Below are 19210 nucleotides of genomic sequence, written 5' to 3'. Positions count from 1 at the left end.
AAGCCAGTTAGCGGCTCTTGGCCAAAGGAGGTGATTGACTTACTGTTTGTGTACATAGCCTTCCCATACTACACAGTCAGTGGTTGTGTACAGATCATCACATGAACCTTATTATCGTTGCACAATCTTTTATCTGAGGCTAAAAGCATATTGGCCATGTAACAATGTTGTTTTTAGACATTTGGCTTCCATCAATGAAGTTTACAACGATACCAGGTTATCTGACTTCTGGTTGGAATGATGTTTATCAATGATAAAGTAAATAATGGCCATAATTACAGACCTGAAGTGTCAGAACAACATTGTAATTTCAAACATTAAAAAGTGGCTCAATCATAAAGATTTACAATGCAGCCCAGCCGGATAGCTGCTCTTCAACATTCTTTAAACACACTAACAGCTACAGCTGACTACAGTAGGACTTGAAATAGCTTAGAAAACAAATTATAAAATATTAATATACATTATAAAATCATTCTTTACACCTTATATTAGTATAAGTGAAGGACTTTGACCAGAGCAGATTTACTTGGAAAGATTCCCTTTAAGTGACTGTAAAAACAAAGACACAGAAATAGAAAGAGTATTATGTCAGTGCTTTAGCTAGTTAAGAAAAAGAGAGAATTACTCTCCAAGTGATAAAAGGTGATTTTCAGTCCAGGTTTGATGTTTGATTTTTAAATGCTATAAACTTCTTACTAAAACAAAACCTTGTCCTTATATTCATATAAGCAGCATGACTGTGGCAAGTTTTGTGTAACTTAAACTGATTTCAACAGTGTTCACTAAAAGACAAAGGTTTCTTAAAAGTGACCATGAGAAAAACAAAACCCCTTTCAGTGATTATCAATGGTTTAATGCTCCTTTCACAGATGTTTATCAAAGAGTTTACTGAACAACTTGATGCTAAACAGTAAACAGTGACATCAGTAAGTAACCAACTGCAAAGATTCCTTGGAAGAACGCTTCCTTACAACCAACACACCCATGAAATTTAACTCTCACGCTATCAGCAGAGTGCAATAAGTGAACTTTGAGTCATAGCACTGGGAAACACTCCAGTCTGGCGGCCGGCAGTATCAACAGCAAATAACACAGAGATGACAGGCAGCAGATTAAACGTAACTTTAGAGAAAGGATATCAAAAAGCTCACCTTGAGCTTCATTTGACTCATCTCACTGTGTCATTGCATCAAAAGGAAAATGGTTAAAGAAAGAGGGTCTGGTTTTTCTACAGAAAATCTCTTTGAAATGTGGTCTATAGTGTGTTCCTGTCTCACAGAGCCATGTTAACATTAAGTGCTGCAAACAATCTGAGCTTTCAAGACTGATAACTCAAGACAATCTCAGCATCAGACATATACAAGACATAAAATAGAATCACATCAATGGTCTGTTTCTCAGTGGTCTGTTTCTTATTTTTCAGCTGTAAACGAATATCCAGGTTCAGCTGTGTGGGACAGACCGAATCACACAAACTCTTACTGCTGTTTGCTGAAGATATTCAAAACACTGGTCGTTATTTTTAGAGGTTTTTACATTACACAGTTTTTTTTTCTCCTTTTTTTTGCATCAGCTAACATGTACAGTATGATCTGATAGTGACATATTCTTCCTTGTTCTGGCTCTGTAATCAAGGACACTGGATTAAAAGGTTTGAAAATATTAACATCCAGACCAAAATCAGTGAGACATGTACATGGTTATAGTATGGGACTGGCAGAGCATCACTAGGGAAGATACCAAGGATCTAGTGATATGTATGGGCTGTAGACTTAAATTGTTGACTCAGTTCAGTTGATGTTGATACCAATATACAGTATCTGTGATAGTCAAACAAAATACAAGGTGGGAACAGAGAACATACATTATTATACATTTTAGCATGTTGGAGGCCAATCACATTCACTACCCCTCCCCTTTAAACATAGCGCTCTCCCCGCTAGATGCACTGACAATTTGGGAGAGGTTTCCTTAGACGAACAGCGAAGGCAGTTGTAGCATTTAAATGCAGAATTTGACTGCTAGCAAAGACAACTAGGTCAGTGACACTTGTAATTTGTTATCTAAGTTGCATTCACCACTGGTGGTCATGACCAATAAGACCCAATGAGGAAGCGTCTTTGTCTACGTCATCGTTTCCATAGGACTCCAGACTACAATGCAACCCCTGAGTTTTTTAATTAAAAACTTCCAAACAATGTCTATCACATCATGTTGGTCCTGTACTATGATTAAAAATTTGGATGGAGACACTAGGGGAGGATTAGTAAGTAGAGATAGGTACTAATGTACCAATGAAGATAAATGTTTCAATTGTGACTGTGTAGACTGTTTTCACAGAATCAGTCCCCCACACCCCTGCTGATTTACACTGCAGTTACAACTGTACAGAATAAATCATCGAAACCACAAAGTTTGATGTTAACATAAGCACAGAGGTTTCTGTGGTTATTTTGCAACAGTCTTGTGCTGGGTCCACAAAACCGAACCAGTGGTTGAACCACTGGGTCTGCTGTGTGCAAATGTGAATTGACAGTGCACATAATCAATTAGTTTCTGCAGAATGAACAGATACCTTCTGCCTGCAGGCAGCTGGAAAGGGAGACACTATTGTAAAGGAAAGGCCATCAGCTTAGGCTGCAAGCTGTTATTGGATGACAGGTGGTGGTTAAGAGTCACTCATTATTATCTTTCTTCTGTCTCACTGGCATTAATGCCATAACTGAAATAAAACTTTATTTTTTCTGTGTGATCATCTTACCAATGAAAATGGAAAGATGATCAACACGTGAATAAAGAGATTTGTGTGATCTTATAGGGGTGTATATGTGTGCCTTCACCAAATAAAGTGACAAAATATTAAAGGTGCAAACACAGGTGCAAACACAGGTGCGCTGAGCTGTTGACCTGAGCAGGCAGGCAGCAGCCTGCATGAGAGGCAGTTATCCTTGGCACCAGGATTGCAGTGTGCTGCTTGATTGGCACACCCTCTGCTGTGTCTCTCCTCCCAGTGGGGTGCATGGCGACTCACCAGGACGAACAAGCGCAGGCGAGGAAATAACGTTGGTACACGCCAGGAAAATGCCAGTTCATTGGTGTGGAGTTGCACTCTTCGCCATGTGCGAACCCCAAAAATAGAGCCCTTCTGTCAGACACATTATTAAGGGGGTTTACACAGTCATCTGGACACTTGACAACAGGATTTCCCAGGCTTTTCTAGTCAGTTGCCCCAAATTTTAAGTCCAGAATATCTTTGTTTAAAACATACAGAAATAGATATAAAGTATATCCATCTTGGAAGTCTCCCACAACCTCACGTGAATATCAGGTGACCCCATGTGAGTTCCCAGCTCCGAGTTTGAGAAACTGCCTTGTATCATGCAAAACCAACATCTCAAACAATACCTACAGAGTTGATTCAACCGCTCTCTGACAATGTCAGCGTAAGTTATACATACATATATATATATATATATATATATATATACTACTATTCACTAAGGAGTGAAGAAGTGTCATAAAAAGCATGACTAAATATCAGAAGTACTGAACTGAGTGAAGAAAAAAGATGTAGAGTAATGACAAGAAGAGATGCAAAAACTGGAGCTTCAAGACCTCTGTCCTGTTTACTTGGTCAAACAGTGGAGACAAAAAAAAAGAAATTGAAATAATAAAGAGTGACCTCATGATCAGAGTCTTGTTTCTTTGTTATAAGAACTCAAAACATGTCTGCTACAGGACAAAACATTTACTGACATAAAATAATACTGAATTGATACCTTTTCAAACCACATTGTTCTGTCTAGATGAGGGTCTTTACAACAGAATAATCTTGTAAAACCAGCTTGATGTCAGAAATTTCCACTTTGAGTGAACCTGAAAACCCCAGACTGTACTCTCACGTCATCTATAACAATACAAAACACCACTGCTAGAAGAAACACCTCCTGAGTTATGTTTAGTATGACACATTTGGAGATGACTAAATTTTCAAATTCATTTTTGAAACATGAAAGGTTTTTCTATAAGTTAACTACAGAATCACAAAAGAGACACTGTATGTAGATATCAAACCCACACAAATCTCAAATGTAGTCCATGCATCATGGTACAGCTGGGATACATACAGGTAGATGTTCACAGATGTGTGTCATCATAGTGTCAAAATCTTTTGACAAAAACATGACATTATGTAGTTACTGCACAGCCCTACAGGAGACACACTACCTCTTACAGTTCATAGCTGATATTCACCATTCACAGATGCTGCAACACACCCCAGCATTACATGACAATATCTTTTCCATGACGTGTTGTTTAACTGTCAGTGACATTGAATTAAATTCTCTTTCCTAATAGAAATCCCTGTCCACCAAGGCTGGGCAAAGTTCAAACCAACATCCGAGCCCTGCTACACTGAAGCCAGGTAAGAAAACGTGTTGAACATTTGCTGTGTTTTTCTACTACCTTGACTGTGTATTGGGCTGTGATCTCTGTAAAAAACCACAGTAATGCACAGCCTACTGTGGCTCAACGGATGCAGAATAGAAACTGACAAGGATTGCAGCTGCTGCTGCATGGTTGACAAGCTGCTTACTCTACAAGGCCAATGTAGACAAGGTGTTGCACAGCCCTTGACACACACACACACACACCTTATGGTTTAAGAAAGAGACAAACACCTCTCATTGAGCGGTGAAGTCATAAAAACAGAGCCGAGTTGCAAGATGTTGCGATTAACCCCCCATAGTGAAGCAGATGTCAGCCCACCCTCTACAGGAAATGAACGAGGTCAGATAAAGGAGACCATCCCCAATGACGTGAGCTGGTTATTTAGTGTCAGGTTAAAAAGTGATGTATTGACCAGATTGTATGTGCTCACTCCAGGTGTCAGCAATGCAATAATGGGATCATATCAACTCTAAAAAATAAGTCAACATAAGATTTCAAATGTCTGCTACATTTCGGCCCCACTGAGACAGTTTTAAATTCAGAGGAGAAAACTTAAGATGGGCTGGTGCACCGGCATTTAATATTGCAAAGCATCACATCAATTATTGGACACAACGCCTTATATTAACTCAACTAAGAGGGAAGCAGCATCACCCAGCTTCCACTTCAAACACTAACCCACACATTTATATATTTATCTTCAGGAAAGTTCAAATACAAGTATAACCCGCAACATCATTATTTTCTATTCTTTATATCTATATTAGTTCTATGATAATATAGTCTCTGTTGCAAAATAAACAACAGTGAATTTATCATATTTGTCCAGTGTAATATGACTATAAGAGTGACTATAGCAGCATGTATTGCATGTAATGAATTAAATTTCATTTTATTTTTGCAACTCTGTGTCCTATTAAGATCCACACATATAAAGGAAGTATATTTGTTTGTTATATGGATGTGGCTGTCTCAGACAATAATGCATTTGTCAAACATGCTCGCCATTAGCAAAACCTTCATAAGACACCCACAGCACAAACATCATGCTCACAATAACTACAGTTGGGACATTTTGCTATCTCATGCGCGAAACTCTTGTGGGTAGTTATCGCCCATTTCCAACGGTTTACAGACCTCATCTAAAGAATCTGTCGTCTGTTGTGAGCACTGAACATGGTATTTGTTATGGAACAGTCTCTTTAAGACTCTCAACCGCCATGTATGTACCAGTGTACAGCGCATAAAGTCACTTAAAAGACACTGTCTTTACTTGTGATGTTTTCAGTTGATATTCTTTCATTCTTAGCTAATGGTAATACAAGATATTGTATGTTGTGTGAGCTTATATACACTTACTGGTTTCCAGATTGCATAGGGCAGTGTATGCTGTATCCAGCCTGCTGAGGAAAGGATCCCCAGGATCCAGGGGACGCATATATTGAACTCTAAAACACAAAATGAAAATCTATCACACTTTGTAAAAAGCATAAAAATAACAAATAACAAAGCTTTCCTATAACTTTAAAACATGAACAACACATGCTCTATGTGTCTATCACTCCAGTGGTGTATCTTCTGGCAAAATTATCAGCAAAAACTACATGGTATCAAACTACATTTGATATTTTCAAAAGAGAATACTATTACCACCATTACACTGGTGCATTCTGCCATGCACTATGGTGAAACACTATGCACAGGATGTTCAGATAAACATCTCTGCTCCACATGGTCTTCGGAATACCACATGTAACTGATGTCAGAGAGTATGCTGACTTCATTTTGATTCAGTGTAATTGTGTAAGCCCTTAAATGGTCACTTCAGGCAAATTACAAAACACTTATCCTTAGAGGCAGTGTTTCAGTTATATGTGGTTAGTTTGAGAATTTCTGTCATTAGCTCATTACAGTGGAGGTCAATAGAATTTTATTTGCTGTGCTCAAATTCTTTGGGGACTTTTTGATAAGGAATATTTTAAATTTAATCTGAATCTAAATGTACTTTTTCAACACTCTGAGCACCAAAAACAAAATTCCATTTACCTTCATGGAAAATATTAAAGTCGCAGTAGGAATCTCAGATGGCAAATATCTCAAAACCTTGGCACATAAAACTCCCTGCATGCTTTGATACCACTAGGGATAAGTGAGAAAATTTGGGTGACATGACCCCTTAATACTTGGTCTCTTCTACATGGGAAACGGAAAAGAATTCATTAACAGCTGTGCCTGGCAAATAATACCACAAGTAGGATCACTTCCTTTCTCACATATTTCTAGATGAGTGCTCTACCACAGAGATGTCACATACACCAGTGCTCTGATGAATAGTAGTAAATATTTGAGGTGTTGTGTTTTTAAATTTAGGTACAGCTGAAGTATATTTACCCATAAGATAGTGGAGAAAGTGTACAAAGAAAAAGCCTATATGTTCAAGCTAGTTTAAGTTTCTAGGCATGTCATTCAACATGGTTATATTCAACACTCCTAAGAAAAAAATGCATTGTTCTGCAGTTATTACATAATTAAATCTATTTAAGCACAATCTTTTGGGATTGCTGAAGTGACCCCTGGCACATTTAAAATGATACCATACTAACATTTTCAACAAAAAAGGCTTTTACTTTCAACAAAGTGCTACACAAATCCTATAGCAAGAGCATGTCAACCTAAACTAACCTGCCCCAATCTACTTTAAGGAATTTATTTCACCTCTATGAAAATGAGCTCATACAAAAGGGAGTTATCAAAAATGTGATTTGAATTGCATTTAAAACACAACCCATGAAAGTTAAGTGAATATGCATATGGATGCAAATTAATGTAATAATATACCTCCATGTTAGAGGCGGCCACAGAGAACAAGCTGCTGTCCAGCTGAGGGCCCTCTGGATGCAGGTAGTTCTCCCCGTCCATGGCCAGCGCTGAGGGGAGGGTGGGCATCAGACCACAGCTTCACACATGACCACCAGCTGACTTAGGCTACGCACCCTCTGACCGCCACCCACGTGCTGGCTATGTCCTAGGTTGTACTTCTAACAAGGGCAAATGCTCTCCATGACCTGAGGATGACAGTGGAGATGGAGGGGATGTAGGGGAAAGGGAGAAACATAAGAATTGAACCAGCGAACATGGTGATCAATATCAATACCACATCAAAATACTGCACACATATAAAAGCATGTGGAAAGACATACATTTAAAAAGTTAGTGTGGCTAATCTCACTTCTTTTAGAACACATCCTAAATAAAACTGTCCACCTGCATTATTATATTATCATATAACATTGAAAGAACTGTAACACTGGTCTACAATGGAAAGAAGATAGAAGTGCATTTTATGTAAACAGAATATTACAGAACAAACAACAACATAGAAGTGGTCTAAGAAAGTGTATTAAGTCTGCCACAGAATAAAAATATACACACACACAAGTTAATTTCACAAGAGAAATATAATAAAATCCCAATAAATGTTTGACAATAACAAATTACTTTTATCTTATGAAGCAAATTAGACAATTGGTCTTCCACTTCAAGACTGATTCTAGCTGCCTTTGTCACAACACAAACTGAATTTGTCGAAATTGATCGTATTTATAATGCAGAGTACAAGCCTTTATTCTCACTGATTGACAGCCCTCATTAGCTGGTTGTCATCTGACATCACTGAAGGTTCCACATTTATTGAAGAACCAATCAAAATCACCATAGGAGCTATACAACAGTGTGAACCATATGGGCTACAGATATGTTGAAAACCTAGACTAAATGTTGATACAGCTATAGCTGCACAATTCTATAAATTTTCAGAGCCATAAAGCGTAATCAGGCAGTTAGTATAGTATGCACTCAGGAGGCCCATTTCTGTCACGAACAGCTATGTGTGTATGCGTGTTTAACAATTCAAGCAGTGCGTGTCCTATATAATGACAAGTTTGACTGGCTAGACCAGACTGTCTGGCAGAAGACTTCCTGCAATGCTAACAGGTTCCCCACTCCTGTATCTCTTCTTCTCATACACACAACAATCATGAATTAGAAAAATGAAAATGATATATGATGGCAGGGCAGAATTTGTAAGTAATATTAGTATTTACAGATATCATGATTTCCCTATTAAATCTGTCTGAGTAAATTAGACATGCTTTCCTATAATTGGGAAACTGACCACAACGACCTACTTTGTTCTGATATGGGTTCACTAAGACCAAATAACCCTGAGTCAAAAGCTGGCATCTTGTACTTCTGCTGCCTACTACTGAGGTTTGATGAAAATATAAATTGGACTAATGTGCAGGAGGTGAGGTTCATCTCACTACCCCAGTACGTGCAAACAATAGATCTGCACAATATACAAAAAAACCATAACTGCATTCTGCTTCTTTCAGATTGAAAGCTTAACAGATATCCCACAAATCTCACCAGTTTGACAGCTGAATCAATCCAATCTTTCAGCACTCCACAATGCACATCTGTGTAATGTCAGTAACACTCCCTTGCCCCAAACTAATCAAACTGTTACCTTCCTTCCACTCTCCCTTCCTTCATTCCTTCCTCCAGTTTGCCCCCAATATGGAACATAGGCCAGACGTGTTCACTGGGGACGAAGCTGAGGTAATAAATCCTAATAGAGTTCATGAGGGTCTAAATAAGAGGGCCTTTGTGTGTCTGGGTGTGTGCATGTGTGTGTGTGTGTGTGTGTGTGTGTGTGTGTGAGAGGGGGAGGGGGGGGGCGGAGAGCGGGAGAGAGAGACCTGACCTAACATATTCACCACTCACATAGCCAATACACACAAAGGGAGGCCATTTTACCCTCAGGCTGCCAGTGTGATACTGTCTGGATAAGGGTGAAGCAAATGTGGGGAAGCCAAATGCAGAGAACCAACTGGCAAACTTCCTAAGCAGGAGGTCTTAAGGACAGGGATACTAGATATTTTTTGAATATCAATAACCAGCTCTGAGCCTCTGAGTCCAGATGAAAGCAAGGCAGCTTGTGTTAGACTTGAAAGCCTTGTGAAGCCTCTTTGGTGTTGCAGAACTGTACTGAATGAAACACCCTAAGGACACTGCAGGCTTGGCTGTAGCAACGGTTCTTAAATGTCTTACGAGTTCAATTTAGGTCAAAGGTTAAATAGGCAAAACTAATCCATGGTGCTCTTGAATTATTCTTTTACACCTTTATGGTGACCACGGCTAAATGCATATTTGTAGTGAATATGAGTGGATTAATGTGCAGTACTCAACCTGGGTTAATAATCCTACATTAGCCCAACTTTACCTGGGTCTCAAGTTTCTCATCTTAAACAATGCCAAATGACTATCTAACTGCTTTCAAATAAAGAGAGGAAGAAAATAGAGTGACGGAAAGAGAAAGCAAGCTTATAAGTGGGTGAGCAAGATAGAGAAACTAAACAGAAATTGATACAATTATGTCATTCTATTGAATTCTGTGGTTTCAGTGATGTTTATGAAACTACAGTTGTAGATTCAAATACCTGAACAATGAATTATTCCGTGATAGCGGTCTGAAAGCACATTCAGTAGTTGATGTCATAGTTTTTGGTATGGAAGGAGTATTTCAGAGAGCTCACGTTAAAGCTGAAATCTATAATTGCCCAGTAGTATAGTACTATCACTCATTCCCCCTACCAACCACAGACAACAGTATTATGCCTCTTACTGTCTCTTAGCAACAGAAAAAATGTCCGTCTTTTGCTGTCCCCTCTTCCCTAACCCCCAGCCCTCCAGTGAGCCTCTGAGGATAATCGATACTGATTATTACAAGAGCGGTCCCAGATATCCCCTTCCTGTAAGGCCCCTCATTACCGGAAAACAGCAAAACCCCCTGCTACTCCTAACCTCCACAGAGAAAGAGGGAGGTGATGAAGAAAGCTATCAGCTGGGATAAGAGGGCTGGAGTTAAGGGACAAAGAAAACAAAAGATACAGAACAAGACATGCCCACTGCGGCGCAGGGTAGTTCATTCAACAAAAATCAGCACACACAGCATTTTATAACCCTGTATGGTTGTAACCTCAACCTTTTTCCCATGTCTGCTTGTTGGTTTGTTTGTTTATTTGTCAGCAGAATTATGCAAAAAGTAGTCAAACAATTTGCACCAAATGTGGTGGAGGGATGTGGCATGGGTCAGGGAAGAACCTATTAAATTTTGGGGTAGATCGAGATCATTTACTGTGAATTTGAATTTTCTTATTTTAAGTTTGGTGTATGTTGTTGGGTATTGGCCTTGGTGGAGGTCTGCACTCTCTGGGTCCTCTGCCAACTTAAAAATATGTCGTCTTTGTCAATATTTGAATTTACAGCCTGTATGAAGACTGCTAAGTCAAATGTGTGTCCTATATGGTGAAGAGGAAAAGGCAGTTTTTAAATAAGACACAAGCCCTAACGCTCTGTTATTAACCAACGGAGAGAGAGAAAGAAAAAGAGACGGGGGGGGATAAGCACTCTTTTGGAGTGTAATCTTTTAAATCTGTTAATTACTTGAAAGGTTGCTGCTGGTTTTTGTGCAGTTACCTCCCATGCATGTCTCTCTCTCTCTCTCTCTGGGTGGCCTAATGCAACAGCTCACTGCAGGGAGATTAGGCCATTTCATATGCAGCAATTGTACAATGCTTAAAAATTGAAACAAGCCAATATACCATGCGCTGGACATGCAGAAATGGACAGACTGTGTGTTATATCTCGGAAGATGGACTAGAATGCAAACATGGGGGTTTGGTCGAATTAGACACTGTGTGGCTTCATTCTAGGCCATCGGTTCCCCTAGGCTGCGTGAGTCACTGTGCCTGTCAGCCAGACAGAGGTTAACAAGCAGCACAGCTCTGTCACTTCAAAAACACAAGATGTGTGTTTACTATGTGTGTTGTTAGTTACAGCACCCAACATGTGCTTGGCAGTACATTAGGTGAGAACTAAAAATGCAGTCTGTGGTGGACTCCCTGGTAGTATGCTGGTGGCCTTTACTAAATATCAGTACCTGCCAGAGCACATGGGGATCATCCAGGGAAGTGTGACTTCCTTAAGCTGCTAAATCATGATTAACGCTCACGAGGAGAACAACCACCCTGCCTGGCGCGTGTGCCATCTCACTCGCAAATGGAGACTCACATGTGGAGTGTTGATATACAAATCATATTTCCACATCCGCAACTAATTACCATTTGTGTGTATATAATAGAATAAGGCTGTTTTTCTCGTCATGTACAACTTTACCCAGTAGGCATTTAAGTAATTAAGTAGTAAAACACATACATGTATTGGCTATTGAGCACATGAATGCATGCATGTGTCCCTTCAAATGCTGTGGCAAGTGCATTGCTAGAAGGGAATGTATGACAGGGAGAAAATGCAGAACTTTTGCTAAGGTGGAGACAGAAGCATAGTCTTTATCTCACTTCCTTTTGTGTCCCCACCATTAGTTCATTTTCTTGAGGTTGACACTTAGCACAAAGCAGAAAAATCAAGGCTTATTCTTTCAACCTCACCCCCTGTCCTGTTGACCACTGTGTCCTCATCATCTCTCACATGTATTCCTTTTACTCGTCACACTCATCTCATTGCTTTTCTTTGGCAGGGTACTAAATCCTTCTTAAGGTTCTCTGAAAATCCTTCAACACAGCTCGGCTTCATCATCATTAACCACATTCTCAAAATCAGCTACATGCGGCACAAAGGGTGTCAACGACAAGAGGCATTTTAGCCAAATTTACACTGGCCATTTAACTGTTTGCATGTATGTGTGTGACACTGATCAAAAGCTCATGTATTTTTTTAATTACATGTATAGGTGAGTATATCATTGTGCTTGTCAAATGCTACAACAGCCATGTGCAGCAGTACTAGCTGAACTGATCCAGTGCAGACACGGATTTTGCTGCTGTCCTGCTGAACTTCTGCTGTCACTGCAATGTCAATGTGGACAAGTCAAAGAGTGGAAATGCCAGGAAAGGGGAATGACAGACAAAAAAAGGTTGCTGTAATTGTTTTGCGTCTCTCAGTGATCGTTTTAGGTCCCTTTGTAATAGTATTTTTCTTTGTAGTTGTTTTGCATTTCTTTGGGGTTGTCTCAAGTCTCTTTGTGGTCGTTTTGCATCTCTTTGTGGTGAGGCGGGCCATTCAGTAATCCATCCACGAAAACACAAATGCATGTATAACTCTCCTGTCGTAGTGTGCGTTTGTATTCTGTACTCACAGGCTGGCTGACGGCGATCATTCAATCCAAAGCACAACACTCACTCATCACCAATCTGACTCCATCAGCATCACCAGTAATCAGGTTAGAAATAATTAGGGCCCAGCTGCTTTACACCACGGCAGCAAGGGGGCTGTTAGTTGGTTATGATTGCCTAGACTGGCTGGATTCATTAGTTAATGTGATGAAATATTCATAAAAGGAACAAGTTACTTCCCTGGGAAACACAAGGCTCTGTCATTCAAAACAGCCTACATTATTAATCAGCACCTTTTTCAACACAAAAGGCCTATACTTGCCTCTGTGTGCACATGTCCAAACGTGCACATGCATGACGCATACCCTTAAGCACATAGACATTAGCTACCTATCCATTCCTGTTCTCCTCCCCACAAACAGAATTTTCATTCAGTATTACAGACATTGCCACAAAGGAGCTGTGAACAGCCTAGTAGTAGGGTAGGACACTGAATAGAAAATAATGATCGAATGACTGTGTAACCGAATCTTTCATCTTATCAAAAACCAGGAAATGGAAACAAATTTGGTTTTAGGAGCCTGTTGTTATTGCATTTTGCCACACAAATATTTATCAAAGAGGTTGTCTTGACTGGGACAGGACAGAGGAACACACTGAATAAACGGGCAGTCATTTGAATGATTTGGCCTAACTGAAAAGGGTTCAAAGATGTAGCTACTTATAAAAGGAATAACAATTCATCTTAATTAGATTCTCATCAACCCACTCCAAGTGGCTATTCAGCACCATTTTGCCATGATGATGAATATCTTCGTGCCCATAAACACCAGCTGAACGAGACATTAAAGTGATTTATCCATTAAGGGGGAACTTAATCGAGCTCTCGTGGCCCAGAGGATGCCTTTGTTGTGGTAAATAAAGGATCAGGCAAAGAGAAAGGGCCAATGAGCAAAGAGGAAAGAAAGGTGAGAGCCAAGAGGAGTTTGACAATGACGACTACAGCAGAATGGTGCAAAGAGCAGAGAAGCAGGAAAAGATCACAAACAATAGTTTACAGTGGGTTGATGACACTCATTTAGGGAGCAAATCCCTCTACTTCTACTGCCACCACCAGCAGCCACCAGAAATAGATCAAAGGCTGACTTGATCAAAGAGAGAACGATCCACTTAGCTGCCTCTTTGTCCCGTTTTCCTCTGTCATCTAATTTCCTCAGAACAGAGGGATGATGACACACACTAGCTGCGAGCAACTCTCTACTCTTATTGCTCTGGTTCAACTAGTTAGGTGAACAGATATTAGCTTAACAAATTTTTATTAAAAAAGTACTCAATGAATTCTGAAGGCTGGAAATAGCGATATGTTAGTGCTTGTGCTTTGTTTTTGCATGTAATTACTGTGGAAGCTATATTCTGTCATTTTGAAAACTCTGCAAAACATTCACAAAACAATGTTTTAGAAATGCTATCACTTTAGCCAAATGTAAAGTGCTAACTTAGAAAGAGAGGATATATGCTGTATATTTGATAATTATAACTCCATTTTAGTTTTTGTGGGGTCTCATGTACCCAGTATATACCCAGTGCTACTTTTTTTTTTTTCATCAGAAACAACATTACTCCTCTTGTTAGAGTTGGCTTTATCTGCATCAAATAATTCCCACTTTAATGCTGTGGTCTACTCATATCTGCCCTACTCATATCTGCCCTTCCAATTCTCTAAATATGGACCATCATCCTCTGCATTTCTGTCACCCTCCCATTCTATTCTCACTGTCTCCATCACTGGCCCTGTATTCTCGAGTGATATTGCCTACTTCCCCATTTCCATCACTATCCCTCTTTGTTTTCCTCTAGTAACGGCCTGCTGCTCTCCTATTTCCATCACAATCCCTCTCTAGCCAGGTCCCACTATATGTCTCTATGTCCCCATTTTCCCTACGTCCATTCTTCTTCCTCCCTCCCTCCTGTCACAGCAAGCCGATGGTTTGGGCTGTTGCCTCTCACCCAGTCTGACCCTGAGTTGGATTCTGCTACTGATTGGAGGCAGCTGGTTCCCTGCCTCTAAATCTCCACCCCCTGCACACCTCTCAGTCGTGGTTACTCAGAGGCTCAGTTGTAACACCAAGCAAAAACTATCAGATGCACATTTCACAAGAAAACAACAGGGCACAGGAAAGCAAAATCTGGGCTACTGAACTGGACTGCGTTGTACAAGACAGGTTTCAAACATGCATTGCAAGAGTATTCCTGACTGTTGCGACTTTACAAGCAGAAACTGTAAACCCAATTGTCCATATATAATGATGTATAGTACATAACCCTAACCCAAACAGGAGGCATTCCTGTGCACCTACTGAAGCTTATCCTGAAATGGGGACTGGAGCAAACCTGTGTCTCACACAAATTAACGATTATATCACAACAAAAATTAAGATACACAGGACAGTGAAATTCTGTGAGTTAAGTTGCCAGTAGAAGTTTTCTGAACTTTGGCCTACTGCGGTTCAAATCTAGACAGTACTCTGCTTGGCTCAGACTGATCTCACTTATCTGGCAAGCGTGAGAATATTGCACCACATGAACAGTGTCAGGGAGCCTGTTTGTGTCTGTCTGTGCCACTTCACTATGGTACGGTCAATTCAGTTCAGTTCATCTGTGAGCTTCAGCTAGTAACCGACAGGATCGACTCAGGCTGCTATCATACTCTTGAACAATAATGCCACTGGCGACCAGTAAATAGTGCAGAATATTAAGCCTGACCTGTCGTCAAAAAATGATATAGAAGTGATTAGATGGAAGACATAACTGTGAAGTAAATCTAAAAACTATCCTGAGTGAAAAAGAACACAAGTGCCCGCCAAATGAAAGGACAAGTCCCTGCCCTGGCAAATCCTACACCAGCCCCGTTTTCCGTGGGGCTAGAAATATCTTCGAGTGCATTACAAGTGTGAATGTGCAAAGTATGTTTCGTATGCAGGTAAGTATACTCATAGCAGATATAAGGGTATGCCCTCTGATAAATAACAAGAAGTTGCAGTATAGAAAAGATATGTTTAAAAAGAGTAATGTTTGTACACCAGAGAGCACCAACAAGTTTAATTTTCAACTGTAAAGTGCCCCACTCACTGCACATCTTGGTCATAATTCTTTAAAAACAGTTTAAGTAATCTTTATTAATAATATTGAAGTTATCTTTGTCTTAAACATCTCAAACATCAATTTCTATATTGCCTAAAAATCTATTATCAGTCTGGCTATGCAAGTAAACAATATCACTAACACGAGAAATCAGAATCCCAGTGTATTACAGCATTATACTCTAGTAGAAGTGTGGCGATGCTTGCCAGAACCCATCCTCTTCTGGCTCAATTCCATTTAATCTTCACAAATCCCACCTCCAACACTGCCTCCATAACTGTAAAGGATCGGTTGAAGACATATAATAATGATAATAATAATAATACATTTCATTTATATAGCGCTTTTAAAGGTACGCTTTACATGAGTTGAAAAAAGATCAAAGACAAGGGAAAGAAAACTAACTGTTGCCTCACATACAAAAACACACATAAATCCAATTGGACCATGTAATGTGAGATTAATCAAACCATTCTTTATGGACTAAAGAAAGTTCAGATAAATAAAGAAACTGGCTGCCAACAGTGCATAAAAGGCAGGACGAAGCAGATCAAGATTCGGCACAGGGTTTAAATGAAACGGCACGGGCTCAGAGCAGCTGACCAATAAAGATTCAACCTTTTTGTGATAAACAAGATGTTCTCTCTCCGTAACGGACACATTTAAAGTCAACACCCCGGGGATTCAATTTTGTGTTAGTCCTCTAGAAAACAAGAATGGCAAATATTTACTCATATTGACAACTCAATAAACTTCACCAAACCATAGGCCTTAGGGTATCCTGCAACACGTTTGTTAAAGGACAATTCAGAACAACATTTAGAAATGCAAATACACTTCTCCTTAGCTAATGGACACATTGACTATAAAAACTCAACAATTCAACTGCCTGTCTACAATCTTAAGGCACCAAGACAAGAAATTCCAAATGATTAAAAATTAGGGTTAGGAAAATTCATTGGCGAATGCTAATTTTCCACATTAGTAGCATGCTTTGTCTATGATGTGATGTGCAGTGATCATATCTGCTAACACTGTGCCCTCACACCAGGGGGGGACTACAGTGGCCAGTGATAATATGGCTATGGACAGGGTCTTACTATGACTGCCTCCACCTTCGACTAACTGTTGTTATAGTAAACTAATTTGCTCAACATGTGTGGTCAAACAGTGGGTTACAGAGACGGCAGTTTTTAAAAGGCACACCATGTTCACCTCTCTCAAGTTTTGAAACGCCCACATCACAAAGAACTCACTTTGGTTATTTGTTTTGTTCCACTCTGATCAGGACTGCTACGAGTTGTGTAAAAATTTGGTCAAAATGTTCTGCAGTAGGGTTGTAATATGCATAAGAGATTTTATCTTGATTAAAAACGAAACTACTGTATTTACAATAGTCACCTAAAGGTAATGAGAATACTGAAAACTCCTTTGCATTAAGTTTACACTCTTAAGTGATGAGACAGAAAATAACAGCAGAAACTTTATTAATGTCTACATCAAAATGTAGCCTCCATCACATATGGAAATACCAATAACACTTTTAAATTGAACACAGGCCAAACATCAGGGGAAAAAGTCTCATATCCAGTGACCTACATTACCAACACACCTTGCAATGAGGGTCAAACCTGCATGTTTAACCCCAGTTAAATAGGGTCAAATTAGGATAACACACATTTGATGTTCTCATCTTGTGTAAAAGGCAGAAAACAAGGACACTGTGAGTCCTCAGGTCTGCTATATAGTAAATTGCAGCCAAGAAAGCCCTGTGTTGGGAAGCATTAGTTGATCACAAGCCTGTGGGTGTGAAATATGGCATATACAGTATGATATTCTACATATGCTACTCTACTACAAAGTTTCACAACACAGGATCCGTGCCACCCTTCAAATAACTGTGTTTTCCTTCCCTGTTTATCACATTGGGCTGGTTAGAAATCCAAGCCAACAACTGAAACAATGACACACAGTATACAGTCATCAATCATAGTGGTATTACAGTGATATTAATCTCATCTTTCTTTCTTGGATGAGTTTTATTTTGAAATCAGTATTTTCATTTCTCAGAGGGATGCTGACACACTATTTTCATAGAAATCCTTAAGGCAAAGTGGCGAGGAATGCCAGAGAGTGGCATGCTCTCCTGCATTTCAAACATCTCTTACAGAGCTCTTATGTGGCTTGGGAGAGATCCACATTACCTCCAGGTCTGGATACTAGCTGGGACATGGGATACACATAAAGGACTGGTTTGTTTCTTGTCACAGTGTAGAGGTGAACACTATGGCCACTTATTCCTGACAAATGTCACTTGTTCTTTCTCTCTCTTCTGACCAAATATCCATGTTGTGTTTAATATATGAACTATTATCAAATGAAGGCCAGATTCCGGGAAAGCAGGAACTGAATCAAATGTATTACCTAGGCCTGATTCCCCTCCTCCACTCCACATTTTTCACTCTCACTCTAATCAGCCCATGGGCCATAAATGAGATTTATCACTGGCACCAATTGGAGAGGGGAGGAAAAAAGGGAGAGGGAGAACAGAGAGCAGGGGGCATGAGCGACGGTTGAGCCATGGATCACAGCTGTTTGGGCTCACTCCATGAGGGAGTGTCTCAAAAACTAATATCCCCCCGAAAAAAAGTATGCCATTTCCTGGTTATTATAATCATTATCTGAATGTATTAAACAAAACCTCACCATTACATTTATGAAAATGAAAATGTCATAATATGTATCTTAACACTTTTCAAACTTATCTAACTAACTTGCTTATCCAACTTTGTGAAACACCCCCATCCCTTTGTATCATCCTTACAGTTCCTGTAGGCTCAAAACACGGTATCAACAGATCGGGCGTGTTGTGACCTTCAGAGCCCCTGCAGGGCATACAGCCATCAACTGTCCAACACAGTGATGAATTACAAAAGGGGGAACTTTGCAGCACAAACATACAACTTAACTCTCATACACCAGCTCAATTCAGAGATTACCTTTACTGTTATTGCTCTTATTTCCCTGGACAGGAGGTGAAATGGCATACTAGTACGTCTTGCCAAAAGTAACCAATTCACAAGACAAAACAAAAAGAACATCATATGATGGAGCAATTTTCCTGCCAATAAGACTCTCTCTAAGAATATGCATCTAATAATAATTAAGTATTAGCACTAGGTTTTGGGCTGGTGAAACAATGAAAAGAGTATTGAGTTGTGGTTTTCATCTTTGTTTCTGCTTGACAATTCAATTTAAACTTCTCTGTTGCCATTAAAGTCTATATTGGCTGTAAGAGGAATTTGACAGCAAATGACACCAAGGCCATTGACCACACCACTGGGGTTACGGGCACTTGACTAAAACTGTGACGGGAACCAAGCTTGTTATTCACTTCACAATCACCAAATATTATCCAT

General features: G+C 39.7%; 1 protein-coding gene across 3 annotated transcripts in view; it reads right to left on the bottom strand.

Annotated features, from left to right (window-relative positions):
- sbno2b (strawberry notch homolog 2b) overlaps nt 1-19210 on the bottom strand; it is a 60693-nt gene that overhangs the window by 39634 nt on the left and 1849 nt on the right. For all 3 annotated transcript variants that reach the window (XM_023404429.2, XM_023404430.2, XM_023404431.2), the window contains exons 2-3: nt 7294-7520; nt 5815-5903 (exon numbers count right to left, since the gene is read on the bottom strand). In XM_023404429.2, the coding sequence (XP_023260197.1) occupies nt 5815-5903; nt 7294-7401 (197 nt within the window). In that variant the 5' untranslated portion in view covers nt 7402-7520. The remainder of the gene's footprint in view (nt 1-5814; nt 5904-7293; nt 7521-19210) is intronic.

This window comes from Seriola lalandi, unplaced genomic scaffold (assembly GCF_002814215.2).
Source record: "Seriola lalandi dorsalis isolate HSWRI2012SDOR001 ecotype SW California unplaced genomic scaffold, Sedor1 jcf7180002054244, whole genome shotgun sequence".
Lineage (NCBI taxonomy): Eukaryota > Metazoa > Chordata > Actinopteri > Carangiformes > Carangidae > Seriola > Seriola lalandi.
The sequence above is the reverse complement of the archived record's forward strand: the minus strand, read 5'-3'. Positions and strand labels throughout refer to the sequence as shown.